The sequence below is a fragment of the Notothenia rossii genome (assembly GCF_949606895.1).
Source record: "Notothenia rossii genome assembly, chromosome: 8".
In the NCBI taxonomy this organism is placed as follows: Eukaryota; Metazoa; Chordata; class Actinopteri; order Perciformes; family Nototheniidae; genus Notothenia; species Notothenia rossii.
In genome coordinates this window covers 36,647,513-36,673,102 of record NC_136906.1, presented here as the reverse complement: position 1 = coordinate 36,673,102, position 25,590 = coordinate 36,647,513, and the positions used below count along the sequence as shown (strand labels likewise).

The 25,590-nt window shown below is 41.5% G+C and overlaps 3 protein-coding genes across 9 annotated transcripts; 1 reads left to right on the top strand and 2 right to left on the bottom strand.

Annotated features, from left to right (window-relative positions):
- Positions 1-92: 92 nt before the first annotated feature.
- On the bottom strand, positions 93-19,747 carry LOC307014661 (uncharacterized protein). Of its 6 annotated transcripts, none has more exons than XM_079642722.1 (10): positions 19,176-19,747; positions 6,725-6,882; positions 4,539-4,629; positions 4,241-4,319; positions 3,940-4,059; positions 2,613-2,653; positions 2,277-2,465; positions 1,773-1,842; positions 850-1,012; positions 93-400 (listed from the first exon to the last, which is right to left on the bottom strand). In XM_079642722.1, exons 6-10 carry the CDS (start codon positions 2,643-2,645, stop codon positions 286-288), a joined length of 570 nt encoding a protein of 189 aa, XP_079498848.1. In that variant the 5' UTR covers positions 2,646-2,653; positions 3,940-4,059; positions 4,241-4,319; positions 4,539-4,629; positions 6,725-6,882; positions 19,176-19,747; the 3' UTR covers positions 93-285. The 6 variants fall into 6 exon arrangements, with proteins under 6 accessions (XP_079498848.1, XP_079498849.1, XP_079498851.1 ...); XM_079642723.1 differs by having other exon boundaries at positions 3,965-4,059; XM_079642725.1 differs by lacking the exon at positions 6,725-6,882.
- On the bottom strand, positions 7,042-18,232 carry LOC307014659 (uncharacterized protein). Of its 2 annotated transcripts, XM_079642720.1 has the most exons (3): positions 16,127-18,232; positions 15,969-16,025; positions 7,042-9,391 (listed from the first exon to the last, which is right to left on the bottom strand). In XM_079642720.1, exons 1-3 carry the CDS (start codon positions 16,178-16,180, stop codon positions 7,754-7,756), a joined length of 1,749 nt encoding a protein of 582 aa, XP_079498846.1. In that variant the 5' UTR covers positions 16,181-18,232; the 3' UTR covers positions 7,042-7,753. The 2 variants fall into 2 exon arrangements, with proteins under 2 accessions (XP_079498846.1, XP_079498845.1); XM_079642719.1 differs by lacking the exons at positions 15,969-16,025; positions 16,127-18,232 and adding an exon at positions 9,734-10,571.
- LOC307014660 (uncharacterized protein) lies at positions 12,096-13,931 on the top strand. Its single transcript, XM_079642721.1, has 2 exons — positions 12,096-12,719; positions 13,091-13,931. The coding sequence occupies exons 1-2, from the start codon at positions 12,300-12,302 to the stop codon at positions 13,913-13,915; spliced, it is 1,245 nt and encodes a 414-aa protein (XP_079498847.1). The 5' UTR covers positions 12,096-12,299; the 3' UTR covers positions 13,916-13,931.
- Positions 19,748-25,590: the final 5,843 nt, after the last annotated feature.

The following is a 25,590-nucleotide window of genomic DNA, read 5'->3' as shown; positions in this document are numbered from 1 at the left end:
TTCCTCCTGGAAGTACTGAAGCTGCACTACAAAAATGCACGTAATCTTATTGTACAAGTAAAAACAACACCAAACGCACAAATGAGGTCAAATCAATGGAAGCCCACTGGCATATTTATTGACAAAATAAACAACAGAGTAAACAAACAGGAACATGAACTAGTTCACCTAAACTATCCATAAAAAAACAGATGAACCCTTAACGGATCCTTTAAACAAATAATCCCTCGCAGGTGAACTGACCGTAATGCTTCCCACTGGACTTGTCCCCGCACACCATGCAGTCTATGTAGACCATTTTAAGTCTATCAGCTTCCGGTGAAGGGTGCTCACGTGAGGGTTAATGGAGCTTCGCTTCTTTGCCTTGGAGCCTTTCTCCGGGTTGATGCCAAAGAAGCACCTGTTAATAAGCAAAGATAAGTTTCAGTTTTAATTAGACTCATGTATTGCAGGCAGCATTTATCAAGGTGTTCACCTGTGTCTTTTCCCACACCGACTGTTACTAATCCAAACCTGTTGGATCATCCTCTCACAATAACATTATTTGTAGCCTAGCAGAGTGCCTCAGGTACCTCTAACATAAGGTTTACTTACTTATCCGAATTTTGAAGCCATACTATAATGTGAATTAAACCATTATGTCAAATCTTTTAACAAGATAGCCCAGCAACATCAAGTGATGTTGTGGTCCCAATTCGCATAGTTGGTTACAGGCTGCATACTCAAAGCATTTAATCTACTTTATGGCCTCTGTAGAAAGGCATGGACTTAATAGCCAGATAGTGAAACACAACTTTGCATGATAAGTCTTACTGATGACATTGATCAGGTGTTTGAGTGTTACAATACCTTTGGATGAACTCCAGTGTGCATGATCCAACTGGATATTCAAGGTTGAAGACATAGTAGCTGCTGAATAAAGCAGCTACCCCATGCAAAAAAAATGGGTGTGGGCCCATTACCACTTGTCCCTCGATGGATAGCATCCTCCCAGAAGGCTTCATTGTGTCACCTGAAATGAACAGATACCCCGTCATGCGTTATTGTGGATAGGTACATTCCTAGAATCAATCAAAACAAAAATAATACTTGAGCTAGAGATGTCAATACCAGATCCGAGTAACATTCATGATTGGCCAAGGACCAAAAAGCAGGAAAATATACAGTACAGAGCATGCAAGGACATTACACAGAACCCTCCACTTCAGGTGGACAGCACTTTTCTACTCCACCATCAGTGAGGTAGGCTACTTAACAGTCACTGTAAAAGCATCAAAGGTCCCTGTGCAGATAGGAGAATCTGGCTGAACGACAAAGCAACTCCCTAGCCCTCCTCCCTCTGCCTTTATGGCTTGACGGTGTAACCTCATTCCTCTATGGGTAGATGGTTACGAGCCCAGCTGGAACGGGAACATGTCAACTCGTCAGACCCCTGAATCATTTAAACAGGCTAGAGATTTTAACTAACGCGAATCGCTGAAACATGTGGCGTCAGAGTATCGTAAGTGTCGTTTCACAGACTGGACTTGAATGGAGTGCAGGAGAGATGGAAGGCCTTCAGTCAGATTCTCCCCTCGATGCAAAGGAACACTTAAGCTCTTTAGAGTAACCATTCAGTATCCTATCCTCATCGATGGTGGAGCAGAACAGGGATGTCCTAAGAGAAATTATATAACAAGAATAAAAGCAGCAGTGAAGTCTAGCCATTCAGGTCAGAAAAGCAGGAAATCCTGTATAAACAGGAAAAATCCCATCCCTGAACATTGCATTACCTTGAATGATCAAGCAGGGGGTGCTTGGGAGTGCTGCAGTATTCACTACATCAGCAGCAGTGGCACAGGTCTGTAACAAAGTAACACACAATAGCATAGATTTAACATTATGCAAGGATGAAGATCGTTCATTGGTCAGAGGTAAATCAGAACATAATTAATGGTCTAATAATAATAATTACTTGCATTTATATAGCGCTTTTCAAGACACCCAAAGCGCTTACAAATGGACGTCCGCAAACCAATGTGTAGCCCCCGCCTGGGTGATGCTAAGGCAACAGCTAATCCGCGCACTACAGCTCAACACAGATCAGCTCGGCCCATTTGGAGCAACTTGGGGGTTAAGTGTCTTGCTCAAGGATACTTCCGACATGCGGACAGTCAGAGCCAGGATTCGAACCACCAACCCTGCGGTCGATGAAAGACCAGCTCTACCAACTGAGCTTCAGTCGCCCCTAATGTAATCACTCGTTTAGCATTTTAAATACATTTAAAAAAACTTACATCAACTTCGAGCATCAGTTTCTCCGTAGGCTCCTTAAAGTAGACCATAAGGAGCTGGAGGATGCAGGCAGCCTTCTCCGAACCCTCTGGATCATAGCTGGCCAGAACTTCCCTGATCTTCGGGTTGTCCAGTTTCTGGCAGAAATGCAGGATGGTCTGTCCTCTCTGACCCAGGGCCTCTTGGAGCTTCTGAAGTATGTTGACGTCCGTCAGGAGGCCAAAGTGGGAGAAAATCCCTCTCGGAGAAAAGAGAAAAGGCCATTCCTCTTTGACCTACAACATCGCTGGAGCAGGCATTCTGTTGAGGTACCTCCGCAGGATGACGTAGGTCCTCACCATCAGAGGTTCTGCTCTCTCTGCCCCACCCATCCCTTCCTCTGTGTACAGACATACAAATACATGTTTGTTGCATCTGCTCTATAGAAGATCTATTGTGAGGCAAGATGTCAGTCAGGGTTAGGTAAACAGCTAAAACCTTGTGCTTTTTTTCCCCTGAGCCCAGTGGGTTCACAACCTCAAAGGCATCTTGGTACAGTATCAAACCAAGTGAGGAAGGGTCAGCTTTCAACATTGGATTACTTTTAAATCCTTCTCCATCCTTGACATCCTGATAGACAGCATCAGTAGATGGCTGCAAACGTGTCATGATATACTGCTCTTGTAGAGACTCATTTTTGAACAGTGTCACCAATGTCTCATGTATAGGTACATACTGAGCAAAGCATTCTTTGTCATTTTCATCATTGCCCAAGAGCAAAGGCACGGGATGAACATAGTTGAAACACTCTTTAAAAGTAGCCTTCCTCTTTACATCTGTACTGAGTCTTCCCCTGTTATAGAGTGTGAGTAGATCCTCTCTGTTCAGTTCATCGATGATGCTGCTTATAGTGGCCTTAGGGATTCCAAGTTTCTTCAATTTCTCACTCAGAATGTTAAGTGAATGAGACAGACCAAGTTCATGAGCACTTTGAAAGCCATCAATAATGGTTTGTATGGTGCTTGCCTGTAAGAGTAGCTTAGATTGCAATTTCAAATACAAAAGTGTAAGGTTATGTAAAAAAAGGATTTCGTCCACAACTAATGGCACTTCTGGTTCATCATCATGTTCATCATCATGTTCACCAGCAGCTTCTGAAGATGACTGAATGGGTTCTGGCAATGACTCTGTAGTAATAGACTTGTCTAGTACCAAGTCATCTAAAACTGAATCCTCTGCACGCCCATATTTCCTGTTAATATGTGAAGCAAAAGTCATCACGTTTGTGAACCTGCAATCACAACCTCTAAATGGGCATCTAGTTTCCATTCCTCCCCTTACGTGTGTCTTCAAATGCTTAATAAGAGAGGCTAAAGTGTCACACTTAAATGCACAAGCCTCAAGCATACATTTCAAGGATGTATCAGGTGGTAGAGCTGATATGTCAGGCGGTATAGGCCGAGCAGCTTGCAGGTAGTACTTATGCAGCCTATATATATGCGATTTCAGTGCTGTGTGTTTTCTGTACCTCCGTGAGCAGTCAGGCACCCCACACTGATAGTGAAAATTGGGGGCATTACTGTGCAGCTTTGTGTGCTGAACAAAGTTATGCACCTTCTCAGACACATGCTGACATCCAATATATTTACAGTGGAACATTGTTGTGCGTGGTAACTAGTTACCTACCCAAACATAATTCAATCTGCCTGACAATGAACAGGACGGTTAGCCTGGCTGCCTGACACTGAAGAGGATGGTTAGCCTGGCTGCCTGACACTGAAGAGGATGGTTGGCCTCTCTGATGACCTAGAAAAAAGGAGACCAGAGAAAGGAGAAATTACAAAGGCAACCAAAAAAAGGAATTTTTCAGTTTGTATGCAGATTATGAACATGAGCATGTTGTAAAGGTGTAGCCATTCAGTCAGGTAGTTGAGCATCCCATTTAGACGAGACCGCAGTCACACAATCATATCGAAATGTTAACTACCTTAGCTGCAACAACACTCGAACAGTCAGTAGCAATTTCCTCGAGGCGCACGCACACCAGGATCATGAGGATGTCAAATCTGGAATAGAGGCAGTAAAAAAACACCACAGGGAAGCAAGAGAGGTAAGCTCACATAAATGTACTGTCAAACAGTATTGGATGAAGTGATTAATCTCAGGTGTGCTGCACAGGTAACAAATGTCTGAGCTTCAGTACTTCATGGAGGGAAGCACTGGAGCTGGGGACTGCAGTTATGCACAGTCTATAAACTACGGTCTGTGTTGCATACTATGCCTACCTCCAACTAGGAAGCAATCCGTGGATTGGATTTAGGATTTAGGCAATACACCTCGTCGCGTCGGTCAACACCAGGCAGGCAATCAGTAGGCCTAGAGGAAGATACAAGATACAATATCCGTTTATTCGCCATGTAGTTTTACAACATACTAGAAATGTGTTGCTGGTAGGTACTGACATAAAGACAACATTGGACAGGGTGCAGGGACAAGACAGGAAAAGTGCAAAACAGGACAGTGTACAAAATGCAGGTAAAAGTAGAAGCTAATTTAGGCTAGAATAGTATAGAAATAAAATAAGATAAAAAATGTTTGTGTTTTCAGAGAAATAACATTACGCATTGCAATAACCTATAAACATTTCAAACCTATAAACATTGCGAACCTGTAAACATTGTGAAGAGGGAGAGAGAGTTTGGTAATCCTTTATCATCCAGAGTAGTGTTGATGAAAGTATTGAGTGATTGAAACTTTGCTTGCTTGGCGAGGCTTAAACTCTAAGTAAGCCACAGGCTACAATGAGGCTAAAAAAGAGTTAAACTTTTTATGTCTGAGCATGTTTTGAGAGCAGCATGCTCAGTCATAAAATGTTGAACTATGTGTCTCAGAGCAACATTAAGAGATCTATGGATACATCTCTCAACACCCATATGAAACAGAACTGTAAACAGATTTCATTTTTCTTTATGGATATCTTACAAATCACTCCCCTTTCAAACTGTATTCTTGTTATTTTTAACAACTGTTGTGTTAATGTCATATATTATTTTATACCTGTTTTTCATTTAGTCTCTTATTTTTTTTAAACTATAATGATGATATAAAAGGTGTGCCTTTACGTCACTGAGCTGAGGTTATCAGCCTCTCAGTCTGTCAGGAGAGAGCACAAGTTTAATATTCTGAAAGCCAAGACACTAGGGGTGTAACAACTAATCGACTTAATCGATTAAAATCAATTACCAAATTAGTTGGCAACTAATTCAGTCGTCGATTCGTTGGTGACGTCATCACATGTGTTCTACAACCCGTTAAGCTCCAACGTTATCGCTCTTTTTTATCGGTACAGGAGAGATTTAAAACATATGTCATATGTATTATTGCTACATAAACATTATATCGCAGTCTTAGTGTCGCCAACTCAGTTTCTAATATGCAATATGACTACAAAATGCGTCTATAATGTATTTTGGATCTTCCCAATTCAGACGAGAGATCTCTCCCCCGCCTGCTTGCGAGGGGGCGGGGCAGTTTACACACACACGCAGGAGATGGCGGAGAGAACGCGCTCCGAGGTGTGGTTAAACTTTAGCCGTCTCGATGTGGACAATGCTCGTTACCAAAAGTGCAATAACAGTTTATCATATAAAGGCGGTAAAACGAGCAATTTGTCTAAACATTTAGCAAAAGTGCACCACATTCAGACGGAGGAATGCACCGGGTTCGACTGTCTTTCTAGTAGCTCTGTAGCCCCGTCCACGAGTAACGTTTCCACGTCAGGTGTTATGTATGCTAGCAGCAACACAGAGTTAACTCAGTTATAAAAACATAGGTTAATGATTAGAGGTAACTGAGTTATTTTGTTAAAGTTTCAGCTATTCTGTTTACAGTTCTGTCATCATATTATTTAATATGATTTGTTAAAACATTGTTGTTTCTTTTGATGTGAAATATTATGCATTTAATTTAAATAAAAAGCAATGTTAGTTTTGTTCACAATTTGTTTAGTTAGTTTACCTTATTTCTTGTCAAAAGAACAGTTAATACTATCGTTAAAAGGACCGGATCGATAAGCAGTATTGATATAAGTAGTAGTACAGTTAAAACCTTAACGATCCGAATAATCGATTAATCGTTTCATTAATCGATAGATTAATCGATTATCAAATTAGTCGTTTGTTGCAGCCCTATGACACGTGGTGACACGAATGTGCAATAGGGTCCGTGACAAATTCATTAAGAACATTATAAGAGCAACTAACATTACCAACTTTGACACCGATTTAGATTAGGCCTAATTTGATTAGACAATGTCATGAAACCACCAACCACCTAGCACAAGAAACATTCATTAGCTAGCTAGCATCAGCTAACCTACTAGTAAGTTAGTTAGACCATGGCTTCAGAATACAAACTTAGCAGCAATGCTAAGCTAACTAGCTTATACAAATGGCAATTATGCCAGTCTTACCTGTTAAAGTATTCATTGTTCGCTCTTTCATTCGAATACAGCATAAGCCTTCTGCCAACAAATGGAACAGTCAGCAACAGTTGGCTGGCTATAGGGTTGCCACCTTTCAGAAATAGAAATAAGGAACACCCCTCACGCCGCGCGGGTGTCCGAAACTCCTGAAATGCATAGAAATATATCTATTTTTTATATGAACCAAAATGCTTTGATTTAAATAATTGACATGATTTCACATACCATAATAGCCTCTGGGCCCTGGGGTCACTTGGTGGTCAGTAAGGAAGGGGTAGTCAAGAAAGCATTTACTGTAGTCATACTTAGTTTAAAGTGCTTTATTAGCAATGAACTTGTAAACTTGTATGTTTAAATACATACTGTGCATAGGCTGAACTAGCCTGAACCTGAGAACAGCACCTAAATTAAATAAGCTACAATAGAATGTGCTTTAAGTGTAACATTTGAACCTGAGCATAGCCATAGTAAATTAAACAAAGCCTGCCTGCATAGGGCACGTTAACTGAAACAGAACAGCACCTAAATTAAATAAGCTACAATAGAATGTGCTTTAAGTGTAACATTTGGGAACAATTAAACTTAAGGCAGAAAACAATGAAATGAAACACACTTGTAAACTTGTTACGGGTGATTAGACTGACCTAGGCTGAACTTGAGCATATGCTAGTCTGTATTATATGCATATAAAGTGCTGTAACAGCTGTAACAAAGCCTGCCTGAGGACTCTTTTACGAATCATCTTAAAATGAAACACTTTTGTGAACCTGTTATGATTATCTGATTGAACAAAATGACAAATGAAAAGATTGATAACATTACTCCCTGAGCCAAGTCTGAACCTGGCCGCATACCCTCTGCTTCATAACTGGGAGCCACCAGTGGAGTCAAGATACGCCTAAAGAAAGTGCATAACATAAAACTAATAAACAGATAAAAAATAAAGTGCATAGCTTCCCTCAACTCCTTTATGTCCTTTTTTTTGTTAGAACAGGTTTAAACAGTCCCCTCTCTTCCTCACTTCTTCTTCCAGGAGTACTTCTTGTTACTTCTTGCAGCACTGAGCAGCTCCTTGTCTTTCAGAGCTGTGGTGTGGAACTCTGGACAGGTCTGCTCAAAGTTCAGAGTAATGAGGAGCTCACTCCTGATGAGCTCCACTGAGCACCTGCTCCTGCAGTCACTCCACTTGTTGGTCATTCTGGAGAAGATCCTTTCCACGTATCCAGTGGATGCTGGGATGCTCAGGATGTGTCTCATGATGGAGAGCATGTTGGGCACATCCACTTCTTTAAACACAGCCATCCACCTCACAGCCACACCCTTGGACTTCCATGCATCAGAATATTCTTCTCTGAGCCTCCTCAGGATTGTATTGGCTGTGGTGCACTCATCGTAAAGCTCATTCATCTTCAATTTATTGATGAGGTTGAGTTTGGTAGCCACCTTCTCAATTTGATTAAAGGTCAGGTTGCCATGTTGGAGTAAGAGAGGCTGCAGTGAGAAGAGCCAGTTCTCTTCGGAGAAGTCGAACCATTTCTCAACATATGAAATGGCTGTATTGAGGAATGCAGTGAATTCGGCCCTTGCCATGTGTGCGTCATGAGGGAGGAGGCGCTGCAGCTTTTGCCTTGTTAGGTACCCATAGAACTGGTCGTCTCGTCTCTGTATGAGCTTTTGCCTGAATTCATCCATGATGGAATACAACTCAACACAGGTGGTTCTATTGCTCTCCAGGCTCTTTACTACTTCCTCAAAGAGGGAGAGTATATTGTTGCAGAAAAGAAGGTAAATCTCCACAATGTCTTCATCTTCCACAGTTGAGTCTCTGTTGAGCTTTAACAAAGCTTGCACTTGCTTGGGACACTCGTCTCCTAGACTGATGAAGTACCACTTCAGTGCAGTCCAGGTCTGCATCAGCCGATGGATGGCTGGATTGAGGGAGAGCCACCTGGTTGTCACATGTCGTAGGATCTCTTGGAATTCAACGTCACAAAACTCACAAAATTCTTTGAGTGACTCTCTTCTTTTTGCTGAAATGGAGGAGTGGCCATAGACCTTCAGCACAACATTCTCCACATCTACAGTAAGCTTGTCAAGGGCGTGCTTCACTGTGTTGTGCACTATGTGGGCATGGCAGTTTCCTCGCAGCAGATCGTTTTGTGTTCTCTTCAGGTTGGTGAAAACAGAGTTGTGAATACCATAATTGACATTTGTGTTGTCAGCACTGAATGCAGTCACTTGATCCATTGACAAGCCACATTTCTCAAGGGATTGTTCCAGGAGAGCTACAATCCCAGCAGCTGACTCATCTGGATTCTCTATGAAGTCCAGCATTTTGTTGGTGACACCAGACTCTGGAGTGAAGTACTGGACAGCAAGGGGAAACATCTTCCTGTTCCCTTTATTGGAAGCATCGGTCTGTATGGAGAATGGGAGGGGTGGTGATGTTAAGATCTTGAGAACATCACCCACTGCCTTCGGGGCCAGGACGTCTTTCACCAGTGCCTCTTGCTTTGTTCTCCCCAAAGTCATCTTCTTCACCATTTTGGAATCAGATAGAGTCTTTTGATTGAGCTTGTGTCCACAGTCAGCACTGTTGTAGCTGAGGTTATGTTTTACTGTGTGGTATACCTGTGTCACCTCAGCTGCAGTAATCTAGAGGGGGGAATGGGATGATGTCAGATTATTACTTTCATATTGTTGTCACTATTTATTTTATTTATCAATCAATCAATCAATCGTATTTATTCACAGTAGGCCTATTTATTCACAGTATTTATTTGCTGTTAATCTATTAGGAATAATTTCAAATGAGCAGCATTAGCATAACAACATAAGAGTTCTGATTCTGAATCAGAGATGTTCTTTATGGTTACATTTCATTCTATATTGATCATATTAAATACACGTTTATTTAATAGACTTTAAAATCATATCGGTATGATATGGGACCAGGGGTGGGTAGAGTCTCTACCCACCCCTGGTCCCATATCATACCGAATCAATCTCAGGAGATGTTTCAGCTATGAAGAACTGTGACACTGGTGCTTGGCTCCTTTGTGTTCTGATATTTCTTGAGTGGAGATCCCCGGCTGCGTGCTGTTTGACATCAGACAGCCCACCGTGCGACACTGAAAATGTTCTGCGACATGCTTTGCAATTTGCCTTGTAGTCATCTTCAGGGACCCTATCAAGCCACTGGTTTGCCTCTTCCCATTCTCGTCTGTATTTCTGTTGTCGGTGTTTCCTCTTTTGAGGACGAGGTGGCGTATCTGAAGACATCTTGCATTTGTTTTTAAAAATCACGCCGCGACAGAGCGGCGTAATGACGTAACGTAGCGAGCGTAACGACGACAGGCAGCGCAAAGGGGCCGGGCCGGGCTGACAGGCAGACAGACAGGATTTGGCACAGAGGCAAAGCAGAGAGGAGAGTCCGTGGAAGGTCTTGCGCACCTCCCGCCAACATATTTTGCTGTTTTTAATATTTCCTGTCCTTTATTTTGTTCATTATTGTTAGTTCAGTGTTCACGTGTGTGTGTGACAGACGTGCATGGGACAGATTGTGAAAATACGGGACAAACCGCGTTCCGTATTGGTTCAATACGGAACGCAACATTTAATTCCCAATTACGTAACAAATACGTATTTCAAGGAACGGGTGGCAAGTCTAGCTGGCTAGCACCAGAGCCATCTACCATAGCCATATACTGCGCTGGCTAGCACTAGCTAGGCTAACGTTAAGGCCACCTGCTTGAAGGTGGACAGGCTGTTATCAAGCTAATGTTACTAGCTAACGCTAGCTATCTATTCGCTACCATGTACAAACCAAAACGGCACTACTCCATTGGCGTTTGCAATCGAAAGCACATAATATCCACCACTACTCCACATTATGGGCAGTACTTACTTGCTGTTTACCGATGGTAACCGCCTTGGAGAAACTCACAGATGTTGACCTTGACTGTTGCCTCCGTGCGAATTTTCGAAAGGATCGAGGCATCTCTGTCAGGAGGCTTTGGGTTCCTCAAAGCGCGATATGATTGGCCGTTCGAGCGATGACGTTCCGTTTCGTCCCTTCAAGCGTGACACCTACGGTTGACAAATACCCGGAAATGACGTTTTTTCTGGCGTGTATGTCACGTGATCTTCAACTTTCTCAACACTAATTCGGCTGACTTATATATTTGATCCAATTGGTAAATAGGGACACCTAGTGGTTAAAGCACGTTATTTAAATGTTTTGTTGAATAATCTTTAATCTTTAATAACCTGACTTTGGAAAGGGCTGGAAAGATAATTTTTTCACCAGGGGACTCTAAATACGGTCCAGATAAGGTATCTGAAATATGGGAACCGTAACCCACCCAGAATTCTTTTTTCAATCTAATGTCAAACTCTCACAAAATCCTGTCTAGAGCTAAGGATTGGACACCCTTTGGTGAGGGAGGGAGAGAAAATTGAAAAAAAATGAAAAAAGGTGCTTGGCGCTCCGAGACTTTGAGAGTATGTTGCTTAACTTGTGTGGAACCCGCTTGCAAAATTTGGGGCCGCTGTGACCTTCAACCAGGTCGCAAACTAAGGTTAAAGGTCATGTTTTCATGGCTCTCAATACTCTAGACAGCACAAAGGAAGGTCCGACAGCTTTGAGCTTGGTGTCGTTGGAATCGTCTCGAAGAGTACATGCAGATTCATCACTATGCTGCTCCGAATGTCAAACGTTACGGCTTAAAACGGGAAAAAGCCTTCCGTTAAGCCGCTTTCACTCTCGCTCTTGTGGTGATAGAGCACGCCAATTTCCCCGCATGCTAGGCAGTCAAGAGTATTCTAGTTAGCTTCGGCTTGATGTGGAGATGTGATTTGATGTGTTGTTTGTCCCCCAACTCCTCTCGGATGTCCTCTCCAAAGTTGAGATACTAAAATGCTAAGGGGAACTTCCTGAATGTTCATGCCGAAAGCCAAGCACTAGGCCCTGGGTAAATTAAGACGCTGATTTGGGGCACTTTTTCCACTTTCCCTGGTGCTAAAAAATCAAGTCAGGCATCCCTGGAATCGTTGCAAAAATACATTTCTCGCTAAACGTAATTGAGAATGCAGTTTAGTTCTGTGGGAACGTAATTTTTAGGAGACAGGGTTGCCAGGACACACGCCGGTTAGAATAGTCTATTCTGCACATGTGCAATGGTGCACAATTCAAATTTTACAGTAATGAGTTGTGCTCTTTATATACATAGTCTATCATGGTTGTGCTAAGATGATTTTGAGTACATTGCTTTACTGTGAAATAATCAGTGTTGGGTGTAACGCGTTACAAAAGTAACGGAGTTACAGTAATATATATTACTTTTTGCTGTAATGAAGTAATGTAACGCATTACTAATGAAATTTGGGTAATATATTACCCGTTACAATTATCAGTAACGCAGTTACACAACACATTTTAACCCGAAATTAAATGGTGTTTTGTTTTTTAAGAATTTACAAATATCGCGAGACATTCCGACACCAGAGAAAAAATGTGCGGGTAGATTAATAAACCTGATGCATTGTTTACTATAAGGTTAAGATGGCGGGAGGAACTTTTGAGCGATGGGTGTTCTCACATTATTATCAGTTCATTAGAGAAAAAGATAAAAACATAATAGTCAAGTGCAATCTATGTTCGTCGGCAGCAAAGGAATTGTCTACATCAAGAAATAGCACTAGCAACTTAAAGAAACACCTGGACCGGTGCCACGCTAACACTAAGTTAGTCGAGAGATCTGCCGGCTCGGAGAAAAGAAAATATACAGAAGACGTGAGTGCAGGCACGCCGAAGCAACACAAGTTAACATTCTCTCGGTCTTCTATGATTCTGGAACCCCGAGAAGTTAAGAGACTCGTGGCAGAGTATGTTGTGGAAGACATGCAATCTCTGTCAACTGTGGAGTCGCCGGCATTTAGAAAACTTGTCAGCAAAATCCCTGTCAACACCACCAATGACAAGGTAAGCTAACGTTGCAATAGAGAGTTTTGAATACAGTAGATTACTGGGCCATACCGAGGCTGTACTACCATGTTAGCGACCAGCGACGTAATTGTAATGTTGTTATTGTGTGTGTGTGTGTGTGTGTGTGTGTGTGTGTGTGTGTGTGTGTGTGTGTGTGTTTGGACTCGCATCTTATTCCACTCGCTTTGTACATGGTTAGCTTAAATGTTATACTGCTGCCTGGTGGTAAAAAGATGCATTGCCTATACATAAGCACCTATCATTACAGTAATATTACCGGCATTTAAATATTATTTAGCCCAGTTATAAATGGAGCATTAGTTTATTATCTAGCATGACTTTAATATCTCTATCTTCTTAATTTTCAGCAAGTGTTGCCAGATAGAAAGACATTTGCCAAAGAGTTGGATAAAGAATATGCTATCATGGAAAAGGAGCTGAGGAAAACTATCGATGCCCAGGATTATGTGTCAACAACGGCAGACATATGGAGTGCTAACAACAAAAGTTTCTTGGGGGTGACTGTGCATTGGATCGATGCAGATACCTTGAAACGAAAGAAGGCTGCGATCGCTTGTAGAAGATTTAGGGGTCGACACACGTACGACGCAATAGCAACAGAGCTGGAGGACATTTTCTCTCAATATGGACTTACCAACGATAAAGTGACTGCATGTGTGACGGACAACGGGAGTAACTTTGTGAAGGCGTTCAAGGAGCATCAGCAGCGGCAAGTGGAGTCCGATGAGGAGGAAGATGAGGTGGATGGCGATGGTGAGGCAGACTTTACAGACCTTCACAGTGTGCTTGCCGCCGCCAAAGATGATAATGCCCAGGACGGGCTATGTGTACTGCCTCCCCATCATAGATGCGCAGCCCATACACTTAATCTAATTGCGAACAATGAGGTTGATAAATGGCTGTCATCTAACGTAGAATCTAGAGCTGTGTATCGTAGTGCTACAGCCAAATGTTCAGCGTTGTGGACGAAGGCCAGCCGCTCCACAGTCGCATCAGAGTTCCTGGAAGAAGTCAGTGGTAGAAAATTGATTGTTCCCACAGTAACAAGGTGGAACTCATACTTTGAAGCCTATTCTCGGATCACAGAAATTCCCCTCACTGACATCAATAATATCTGCACACAATTTCAAATGAAATGTATGAACGACAGGGAATACCAATTTCTCAAGTAATACTGTTCCATTATGAAGCCTTTCACAGTTGCACTGGCTATCTTACAGGGTGAGGACACTTGTTTTTATGGAACGCTTCAACCAACACTAGAAGTTCTCATGGGAAAAATCTTAGCAATGAAAACTGGCCTATCAGCAATGACCACTGGGCTGTCTGAAGTTATTGTGGGAGCAATCAAAACTCGATTTGCCGCAATAATTGACTCCAAGGAAGCACTGCTTGCCGCTGTCTCACTGCCTAAGTTTAAGCTGCGTTGGGTAAAAGAAGAAGCCAGAAGAGACCATATCAAGATACTCCTCATGTCAGAGTGTCGTTCCCTAACAACACAAGAGCCTGCAGCCCTCATGCCCGATGTCCCTCAACCTGCTGCTGTTGCCTCCAGCGAGGAGGATTTTTTTGCCTTTGACTTACAGCCCGTTATCACAACTGATGCGCCCATGTCTGTGGAAACAGAGGTAATGTCTTATTTTAATTCTGCCCCTACGATGGAAAGTCTGCACCAGTTTCCAAGAATTAAAAAAATCGCACTCCGCTGGACCTGCCGACTGAGTATTGCTACAGCCTTGGGGAGCGTCATGTTTCTGTCTTGAAGAGAGAGAGAGAATTCAGACAACTCTTCTAAAGCATCATACATGATTCCAAGATTGTGCACAAAGGTGACATTAGAAAGGCGATCTATTAAACCACTGAACATGCATTTCTCTGTTGAACTTCTTTTAGGATCAACTGAGGCATTGGAAAAGTGCTTGTGGATTGCAGGGTACTGCTGCCATACAGCTGTAATGGTCCTGTAACTGGATGCCACCCATCTAGTGCTGAGAATTCTCCCTATGTTCAGACACTGTAAAGCAAGTTCCTCACAACATTCAGTGAGCTCACGGCGGTTTTTGGCCGATGCATGATAGAGACTGTACACTTTGTCAAAGAAAAACTGGAAGTCATTCATCCCTACAGTTTCTTCAACAGCATCTCCAACACTCAGCTCAAGACGGTGGTTCATGCAGTGCCACACCATTACGTTTGGAAACTTTTCTACGATTTTGGTTGCAACACCTGCTTTACTTCCAAGCATTACAGAAGCTCCATCTGATGCAAAGCAAACAAAGCGTTCACTCAGAATAGCTTCAGAGAAGCCATGATGTGACAGATTTTTCATTAGAGCTTGATAGATTTCACCTGCATTGGTAGCAGAAAGCTCAACTAGATCCAAGAAGAATGTTAGGGGCTCTTCACTCATCCCTAAGCTCGCTCTAATATGAATGATCAATACTGATTTTTTACTGTCAGTTGTAGCTTCATCTATCATAACAGAAAGTTTTGTTCCACTTTGAAGGACCTTTCCAACTACTCTCTTTCGCATTTCATTTGCTATGTGTTGGCTGATTGTTGCACAGGAATAGTCTGAATGTAAAGTTCTTCCCATGTCTAGTCCATTCAAGACTTGCAGATCAATATCGGACGGTAGATCTGTGAAAGGCCTTCCAGATTTCACAATCTTGTAAACAGTACGAAATACCCTATCAGTAGTTAAGAAGTGATCCCTTTGCATTTCAGAAGTCAATGTTTCCAATGTCTTTTCTTTTGCTTTTTCCATGGTTTTCTCAGCTGCTTGGTGATAGTCTGACATTTTATGCTTGTGTATTTTCTTACGAAGAGACTGCAGCTGTGCTGCTCGGTTTGTACCATAGGCTGTAACCTTAACGTTGGACCACTCCTGAGCAATATGCAACTGGCTGCTCCCACCTGTACTTGGCCCAACCACTTTCCTTTTCTGGCAGGTTAGGCAGCCAAGTTTTTTGCTTTGACATATTAGCCATGGATAATACTTTTTTTTCTCCCTGAACTTGGTAGATGTCCAGCATTCAGGGATATCTTGCTCATTATCTCCCTGGTTATTTTGGTCAGAATCATCGACACTATCTCGCCCTGCTTCTGCCTCTTCCTCTCTTCTTTTTTCTACCACAAAAACATAAAATCTATGTTAAAACCCCACTTGGTAAGATACATTTCCCCTCTTCGAAAAAGAAAAGTGTCTATTTAGAATGATCAAACCTGTTCCTTCTGCAGCTCTAGGCTCCTCTGCTTCTGCCTCCTCCTCTCTTCTTTTTTCTACCACAAAAACATAAAATCTGTTAAAACCCCCCCTTGGTAGGATTAGCTACATTTCCCCCTCTTCGAAAAAGAAAAGTGTCTATTTAGAAATATCAAACCTGTTCCTTCTCCAGCTCTAGTCTCCTCTGCTCTCCTTCCTGCTTCCTCGCCATGATTATCCTCTATATGAAGAAAACAACGGCATTATGGTTTTGTTAGAATGAGCAGACAGTGAAGTAGGCCTACTGTCAAGTTGTGTTTTTTTTTTCATATAAAATAAGAGCGATGACATTCAACCACCAGAAGCCGCTATCACACGATTCGGAGGCATGCATCACATTTAAAGCTTTTTAAGTAATACATTTTGGTCGCTCACAGTGACTAAAGGTGCAATTTTTACACTTAATTTATATTATATGATCTCACTAAAATGAATGGAAAGCTTATCAAACAAAGTGCTTAAATCACTAGTGGATACATGATCATCGAATTGATACACAAAATCAGCCTAAAGATCCTCCAGGAACCTTAATTCAAATGGGTTCTTTCGGAACCAGTTTTCATACTGAAGAATCCCAAACTTGGACTATCTACCATCCTTAACTGAACTTCACCGGCTGTTTCAGGAACCGTCAACGACACCTGTTCTTCTCTGTGTTCTTCTGCCCCTGTCGTCTCTGCTTGTACACTAGCTTGCTCTGCCTCATCCTAAATTACATTTAATTTTTTTCCCCGACTGAACATGTCTAGGCTAGTTAAGTGTGTTGCTTATGCGGTCGCCTAAGCAGTAAAGAGCTGTGGGAAACCCTGCGAGATATTCCATGTGAAAAAGAAATCAAATCTGACATTAACTTTGTGAATATAAGAGAGCGGGATAGCGACATTTTGGGGAGTGAGGAAGCCAAGCACGATAGACTGTAAACACAGGATTACTTCCTCAGCCCCGTTATACATAGTTTGCTCGCTTCACATAATTGCTATTGCGACACCCAGTGGACACATTTAGAACAGCAGTTTCTTTCATTGAAAAATTGCAGCTCTTTTTATTTTTTATACTTTCCAAAATCATCTCGCGGGCCGGATTAAACTTGTTCACGGGCCTGATCCGGCCCGCGGGCCGTACGTTTGACACCCCTGATCTAACCTGACGTTGGTTACTATAGCAGCTAGTACTAGCTGCCTGGCGTTAGGCTAGTTAACAAGAAAAAAAACGTAAGCTCCCAAACTATAACTCTGTTGTTATCGTCTCTGTCCAGAGATTACACATTTGGTGACATATCAAAAGTATTCTTGACTTACCTTCAGTGGTACTTTTTGTCCTCTTAAAGCCGAAGTAGTCCCTCAGGTCAAGCTGTCCTTGTCGCTTACTGGCCATGATGCTTGCACAGGCTGCGCTGCTATCGTTGACGCTGACTGACTTGACATCAATTTCGTGATCGTGATATGTGCACGAGCCCCTCGTCAAAAGTATTTTAGCGGCTAAAATAATGTGGACGAGGGGCACGTGACGTGCACATATAAAATGTAGAATGTTGAAAATTAAACATTGGCAATATTTCCACATTAATTGATAAAATAACAGGGGATGGGAAGGGGGGATGGCCGTTTCATAAGGGGGATGGTTTTGACCATTTTAATACCTAAGGGGGATGCCATCCCCCCCCATCCCCCCTCAACTCGACTACTGGGGGGGGGGGGGTGTGGTGGTCAATGTAATAACGTAACCAGATGAGTGATTACAGCGCCCGGTATCATTTTACACAAATTTGTATCATACAAATGCAGGACGCACTCTCCAGCCGAAACTCTAATAAGCATTCATTCACAAACTAAATCAGGAGACCTTTAACGTTTTACGTCCGGTTCGCTCCTTTGTTCCTCGCTGTACACAGCTCCAGTTTGGGCATTGGCCTGTCATCAGATTTTATTTGTTGTTGCTGCTGCAGCGGAAGTTTAGTACAATTATTTTTGATTAAATACTCAAAATCTCCACCCTCCATAATTGCACTTGCTTCAGTTGCTTGCTACTTTCTAACGGCGGTGAGAGTGGTGCAGTGACGCTATCTATCTTCTATCGATTAGATTTATGATTTGAAAATTATAAAAGTAGGGTAGACATGTGGATATTATCCGACTGAACAAAACGTGCATTTATCTAACAGGTTCGTTTTCCACTGACCTTATTTTGAGCTATTTTCCAAAATCCTATGGAGAAATCCCATTGCTATTTTGTCGAGGGAAACCGAGCGCAGCTTACTTCCACTTTTTGGGACGCGTCACTGCACCACTAAGTTGATGCGATTTGATTGGATTGTGAGGCAAGGGAAGCCAGCCGCCTCTGGCTTCCCTTGGCATGGCCCTGACCAATAGCAGGTTGGCAGGGGCATGACGTGAGCCTCATCTGATTGGTCAATCCCTCAATTTTTTTTCACCAAGGGAAGCAAATTTCGGCTGGCCTCCTCTCGCAACAGAGAGTGCAATATACTGTTTCACCATAACATCTAGAGGGGCGCTGTTTCACTATTTGTAAAATACTCAATGAGAATGGGGGAGAGACGGGCCGGCAGCAACACACAACCAGAGGCGCGGGAAGGTATTTTGAGTGGGGGTGCTGAGGTGCTGGACTCCAGTGAACACTATTACGGGAACTATAGAGCACGCACAAAAAAACTCCCCAGACGCAAACACACAGTAAACCCGCGACTGTTACAATGAAGGCTCGATAATCAGCTCATGGCATATTGGCAGGGGTAAAGTGCTATTTTTTACGAGTGGGGAGCGGACCTCACCTCCTCTAGGGGGGTCCGGGGGGATGCTCCCCCGGGAAGATTTTTTTTAAATATTGAAGTTAAAAGCATCAATCTGATGCACTTTGAGAGCAACATTAAGAGATCTATGGATAACACAACTGTAAGCAGATGTTCTTTTTCTTTATGGATATTTTACAAATCACTCCCCTTTCAAACTGTATTCTTGTTTTACTGCCATATAGTATTTCATAATTGTTTTTCCTTTATTCTCTTATTTTTTTTATAACTATAATGATCATATGAAGGTGTGCCGCGGAAATAATCTTTTGAATAATTTTTGACCAAACCGTTTGAGACCCACTGAGATAACTTAGACTAAAGTTAACTATCTAAACACTCAGAGAGTTCTTTAGCTCACCTGAGCCTCTCAGTCTGAGAGGAGAGCTCTCCTCCAGCTTGTTGTGGAACAAACAGCTCCGTATGTCCGTTAGTGCAGCTAGCTAACCAGATGCTAACAACACGGTCCCTGCTGCTGGCACCGGTCCCTCTCTCTCTCCCCCTCTCTCACACACACTAAATGCGCTATTTCCGCACACACACAGAGCCGCGAGCTTGAATGACACAAGCACACTTTTATTTCCATCCAACTCTCTGATTGGTCTGGTGTCTTGCCTCTGTTGCATTCACTGAACACGGGAAATTACAGTCCTGCCGTCCTTTCTAGTGTCTTGATGAGGTTCACGTAAAGCACGGTTAATGTATTATATTATTGAGGTAGAATTGTCCGGGGCTACAGAAAAAACATTCGGGGCAGGCCAAAATATCATTTTACCAACAATGTGGAATTTATTGGCTACATATTACACAGATTATGCACAGCGGGAGTAGCAATAACCGTCAAATAATAATTCAGACAGGGGAGCTCCGCACCCCCTGCCTGCCGCTAGGGGGTGCTGCAGCGCCCTCAGCACCCCCCTTCCCGCGCCCATGCACACAACAAAGAATTTCAGAAACTAAACGAAGTGTTTTTATTTATTTATTAAAATTATAACTACAATCTGAAAAAACAGGGGAAGCCTGGCTTCCCTTGGCCTCCAGGAGAAAACGCCACTGATTATACCGCACTGTGAATGAATTAAAAGTAAATAAGTAAGTCGTCATGAACACATCTGTCCATCAGACAGAGGGCTGCTGTGCCTCCTGTCATCATTAATGGACGTCTCTTTAAAATGACCGCTCAGAGGAGAGGAGTTCTCATTTCTCTAACCGCCTGCTGCTTCCCCTCCTCTCTCCTCGGCTCCCCTCTTCGGCTCCTCCGCTCGCATCTCCTGTGGGCGGGACTAAGTCTCGAGGATAGGAGTCGAGGAGGGCAGTTAGAGAAATTAGAAAGGGCCCTTGCCTCTGGGTCGTGCATTTGGGTTCATCAGTTTGTGTCGAAGTCCTGATACTCGGTGTGTCAGGGAACTCACAAAGTGTCAGAAAACAAAACCCTCTCTCTTTTTTTCTTCCGTACCCACATCTCTAAAAATCGCTTCCGCCGAAAGAAGGCTGTCTCAATTAAAAAAGAAAAAAAGGTGAGACTCCTCCGAATGCGGCCTTCTTTTCCCGGATTTTAAGGATACATCTGATGTATCCTTCGCGGTCTACCATATCCCAGGTTGCAATGCGCGGTGGGGACGAGTGAGTTTTTTTCAAATGAAATGGGAGTCCGGTCTCCCCAGCAGAGTGGATTTAAAAGCAGCAGCAAGCGGAGGAATCACTAATAAATGTGAGTATTGGGTTTCAACTTACTTTTAAATAACTAACCCAAGGGGCATTAAAACATACATTTTCGTTAAACAATACAGATGAATAAGTGACGTTAGTGACGCTAACTAGCTAGCTGGACGTGCAGCACTGTTGGTTTACACTTTTTTAAATTCAATTCAGAAGTTTACTAAAGTCATACAGAGATCTTGGCTCTGTTATAAGTTATACTTTATATGACATCTATAAATAGACCAAAATGAAAACATTTAGACCGGTATAGCCTACAGTACGGTGGGATTTATAAAATTTTACCCTGACGTGTAGCTGCTGTTTGCTTTATTTATTTCTCTGACATTTTGCAATGTTTTACTGTTTATTAAACTTTGGGACAACATTACAACCTTTGTATTCAGCTCATGCTGCTTTGAGGTAGGGCAACCAAAAAAAAAAGGCTCTTTTAAATATTTCCACCAGATTTGATCATCTTTCATTTAGTTTGAAGTTTATTTAATTTATCCTAATCGCATAATAATAAGACAATAAAAAATAGACAGCAGCCTTTTGCTTGATGTTAGTTTGTGCTGTCAAAGGGATGCAAGTGTGACTGTCATTTCATCTCTTCAGTTTTTAAAAACCAGAACAGTACATCATTTTAAATGATCCTTTAAGGATTGTTTGTCTGAAATGCTTAGTTACATTTTGCAATAATACTTTTGCAACCCTGTGTTTAATATGATTCATTCACTTTTTTTTCTTTTTTTCTTGTTTTTCTCTGTAATTAGGACAATTCTGGAGAAATTGATCTATATATATCCCTTATTTAACCAGGTAAAAGACTCATTGAGATTAAAATCTCTTTTCCAAGAGTGACCTGGCCAAGAAGGGCAGCATGTACAAAGTTCCAACAGATAAAACATAGACATGACAGGCAGAAAATACAGCTGTAAAACACAAATAAAATGGCACAATAGCCAGTCAATATGCGAAGTAAAACAAACTATTAAAAATCATTCAAAACTGGCAACATTTAAAACGATTTTAGGATATACGAGCACTCACATCTACCAATGGTGTCGTGTTCTCTGTCCTTTAAGATGGACCTGAATTCCCCCATAGTGATTAAATCTGAGAGTTTCAGCTCCTTCTGTACATTGTTCCAAGCTGTGGGGGCAGCATATCTAAAAGCTGTTTTACCAAGTTTTGTTCTCACTGTAGGGACCAGCATCTGAATAAAATATTGGGAGCGCAGGCCATATAGACTTTCTCTTTGACACATATATGTGCAAATGTAGGAGGGAACCAACCAAAGCAGAGATTTATAAATAAAACCCAACCAATGGGAAAATCTGCGAGCAGACAAAGATGGCCAATTAGCAGCAGCATATAAAGTGCAATGGTGTACTCGATATCCACATCCAGTGATAAATTGTAAGGCACAATGGTACACAGTATCCAAGCTCTTTAGGCATTGGTCAGAGGCATTCATGTATAGCAGGTCACCATAATCTAATACAGGTAAAAACGTTGCAGATATCAAATGTTTCCTTGTCTGAAAAGAAAAACAGGATTTATTTCTGTAAAAGAAACCTAATTTTATTTTTAGCTTTGAAACAACATTTTCCGTGTGTAACTTGAAAGACAAGTTCTGTTCAATAAGAAATCCCAGATATTTGTAAGTAGTGACCCTTTCAATGTCAGTCCCTTGTGCAGTACAAATCTTGGGTAGAATAGATGGTAACTTTTTGCCATTTGAAAATATCATCACTTTGGATTTTTCAGCATTTAATACCAACTTTAGTTGATATAAATGGGTTTGTATGACATTCAAAGGCAGACTGGAAGAAATCTAGACTTTGCTCTATAGAAGCGGAGGAACAATAAATAACAGTGCCATCTGCATAAAAATGGTAAGAAGCATTTGCTAAATTATTACATAGATTATTTACATATATGGTAAAAAGAATGGGTCCTAATATGGAACCTTGTGGCACACCCTTTGCTATCGGGAGGAAGGAAGAAGAGGACCCAGAAAATTGGACGCATTGGGTTCTCGCTGATAAATAATTTAAAAACCAACCTACAGTATGCCTAGAAGCCGATACTGTGTCTTTCTTTCTCTTTCCGCCAGGATGATGATGATATGATCAACTGTGTCAAATGCCTTTGACAAATCAATAAATAGAGCTGCACAATACTTTTTACAGTCCAATGCCTCAATTATGTTGTTCACCAATTTAATAGCAGCAGTTGTTGTGCTGTGTTGTTTTCTAAAACCGGATTGGTGCTCTGACAAAATATCATTTGTGTCCAAGAATAATTTAAGTTGTTCACTGAGAAGCTTTTCAAGGACCTTCGCTACAACACATAATTTTGAAATTGGCCTATAATTATTAACAGATGAGGGATCCCCTCCTTTCAGTAAAGGAAGAACATATGCAGATTTCCATATGTTAGGAATCTCATTGTTGGAAAGAGTTAAAGTAAAAAGATAATTAAGCGGCTCAGCTATAAAGTCGGCTGCTAATTTAAGAAAATGAGGAGGAAGTTTGTCCGGACCTGCCGATTTGTGTGGATCCAGATTCTGCAATGCTTTATGGACCTCTATCGCCTCGATAAAAGTACATTTGAATGGCTGAGCCATGGGATGGGATGAAGGTGGTGAGGAATCAACGTTCTGTCCAGGGTGCGAATGTAGGGACTCAAACAAAGAACCAGATGAAATAAAATGTTCATTAAAGCAGTTGAGAATGGCCGATTTGTCAGTGAGGGTTTGCGAGTCTGTAAAAATGCAGGCTGGTAATTCATTTTTAGTTTCTGTTCCAAATGAGTTTGTTATTACCTTCCAAAATGTCTTTGGATCATTTAAGTTACTAGTAGTATTAGAAATGTAGTACTCAGATTTAGCCTTTTTAACTAGGAAGGTGAATCTTATCTTTGGCTATCCATGTAGCTTGTCTCTGAGGGACTTCCCAATAAGCTGCCAGGCAGAGTCATATGCTGCTTCGGTGCCTAACAGGAAGAATCCTTCTACTGCTTTCTTTGCAGCATATCCTATGTACTTTCTTAGGTAATACAGTTTTTCATTCTTTGGAATGTTTTTCCTGTCGATTAAAGTTTCAAAGTATTGTTGCCACTCTTTGAATTTCAAAGGATATCCTGTGAATAATGCAGGTTCTGGTGTTGGAAGGTGATTTGCACTTATTGCTTCTGCTAGTATTTTTGACCAAGTCAGCACTATTCTGCATCTGAGCTAAGGGTATTGAGGTTGTTAGAGCTTGTGGTAGTTGCTGTGGACTGTTGAGACTATAAGCTTGACTTGTAGGTTGTAGAGGTTGAGGTATGAACGGAGTACTTGAAGCATTGATGACTTGTGCTGTTACTGGCCGAGACTGATAAATGGTGGAGTTGTGGAGTACGGAGCTTGGGTTTCTCTAGCTAGTTCAACATCATACAGTGAGTCGATTGCTTCACAATTTTCTTCTATTCGATTGTACACTTTGATTCGAGCTCTTGCGGCTTTTAGCTTTTTAACCTCTTCTAGGCGTTCAAGCTTTCTGCGCTTTTCTTGCATTGCCTGTTGTCTGGCTTGCTTTTCGAACTCAAATTGTGCCATCTGTTTTTTATCTTCAGTCTCCAGCCTTTGAAGTTCTGTTGCTTCCTTTTCTTGTTCACCTAAAACTGCTAAGACTTCCTGAGATGCAGCGGCTTCAGCTGCAGCTTCAAATCTTTTGACTGAGAGAAGACTAGAATGAGCGGAGCTACATTTCGATCGACAAGACAGTGGAGATAATGAAGAGTCAGTTGAGTTTAGAACAGATCCAACATCGGGCCAAGATTCTTCCTTTAAGTCTGCTGTATTCTCTTCAAGCTGTATCTTTGCCTTTCGAATAATGAGTCCTGAAAGTGATATGCATGTATCAACTCTGCGTCGCAGGTTTGGTTCAGGAGTATGTATGAGACGTAACTCTTCATACATGGCTTTTACATCTGAGCTAGTGCTTTTTATATTTGCTATAAGCTCTTTCAATTCATCCTTGGAGGCGTCATCATTCAGTATTTCTTTGCCTATTCTCACATGATACCTCCATTTCTCATAGACAATTCTGTAGTGACATTGTACACTTTTCAACTTTTCAGCTTGGAGTTATTTTCCTTTTTCTGTTAGTGTTCGATTTCTTTCACTTTTTCGTGGCTCTTCCACTTCTTCTGCCAACTCTGTTTCTGTTGTTTCAAGTTGAGCAGATGATTTGGCATTTTTGTGGCAGGTCTCTCTCCCTGCTTCTGACATTTTGAAATGACTTAATAACGTATAACCTACTGTCCCTTACGAAAACACACTATAGTATTACTATTAAGAATTACTATAGAAATACCACAAAAAACTGCTATAGTATTTCTATGGTGTTTTGGGACACACTATAGAGAATTACTTTAGTAATACTATAGTTGGCTATGGTGATCTTATAGTGAAGTTACAGTTATACTATAGTGTTTCCTGTAGTATTTCTATGGTTTTTCGGCCACTATAGGAAATTACTATAGTTATACTATTGAGTTTTATGTAGTATCACTATAGTGCTTTCTATATTATTTCTATGGTCTTTTGGAACACACTATAGACAATTACTATAGAGTTGGCTATGGTGATCTTATAGTGAATCTATAGTTAATTAGCCTTAATAATGATATAGTCATCCCTATAGTAAGTATGGTATCAACAAATAAAAGTTAGCAAGCAGAGCAGTTTCAATTTGAAAGATAGGGGCTTTATTAACGAAATAAAATACATTGTTCACAGAATATGACTATGAACTAGAGAATGCAATTCCTGAAGAAATTGCTAGTGGGAATGCTTTATGCTGAAAAGCTGACGCTAAAATGCTATGATGAAATGTAATGTGTAAGAAGAAAGTGAATCATTTAGATTAAAATGAAATGTGTAAGAAGAAAGTGAAGAATTTAGATTGAAATGAAATGTGGAAGAAGAAAGTGAAGAATTTAGATTGAAATGATACATGAACACTGGGGGCTTGAATGTGTGATGAGAGAAGAAAAAGCAGCTTGGAAAAGCAGCAGAATATTTG

Excerpts from the sequence above, each read along its gene's own strand:
- LOC307014661 (XM_079642722.1), bottom strand. The coding sequence starts at position 2,645 with ATGGGTGGGGCAGAGAGAGCAGAACCTCTGATG. Across the intron at positions 2,466-2,612 it reads AGAGAGCAGAACCTCTGATG|AAGCTCCAAGAGGCCCTGGG; the intron begins GTGAGGACCTAC and ends AACATACTTCAG. Across the intron at positions 401-849 it reads ACACTGGAGTTCATCCAAAG|GTGCTTCTTTGGCATCAACC; the intron begins GTATTGTAACAC and ends GCTTATTAACAG.
- LOC307014659 (XM_079642719.1), bottom strand. The coding sequence starts at position 10,018 with ATGTCTTCAGATACGCCACCTCGTCCTCAAAAGAGGAAACACCGACAA. Across the intron at positions 9,392-9,733 it reads CATCTCCTGAGATTGATTCG|ATTACTGCAGCTGAGGTGAC; the intron begins GTATGATATGGG and ends TCCCCCCTCTAG.
- LOC307014660 (XM_079642721.1), top strand. The coding sequence starts at position 12,300 with ATGGCGGGAGGAACTTTTGAGCGATGGGTGTTCTCACATTATTATCAG. Across the intron at positions 12,720-13,090 it reads TCAACACCACCAATGACAAG|CAAGTGTTGCCAGATAGAAA; the intron begins GTAAGCTAACGT and ends CTTAATTTTCAG.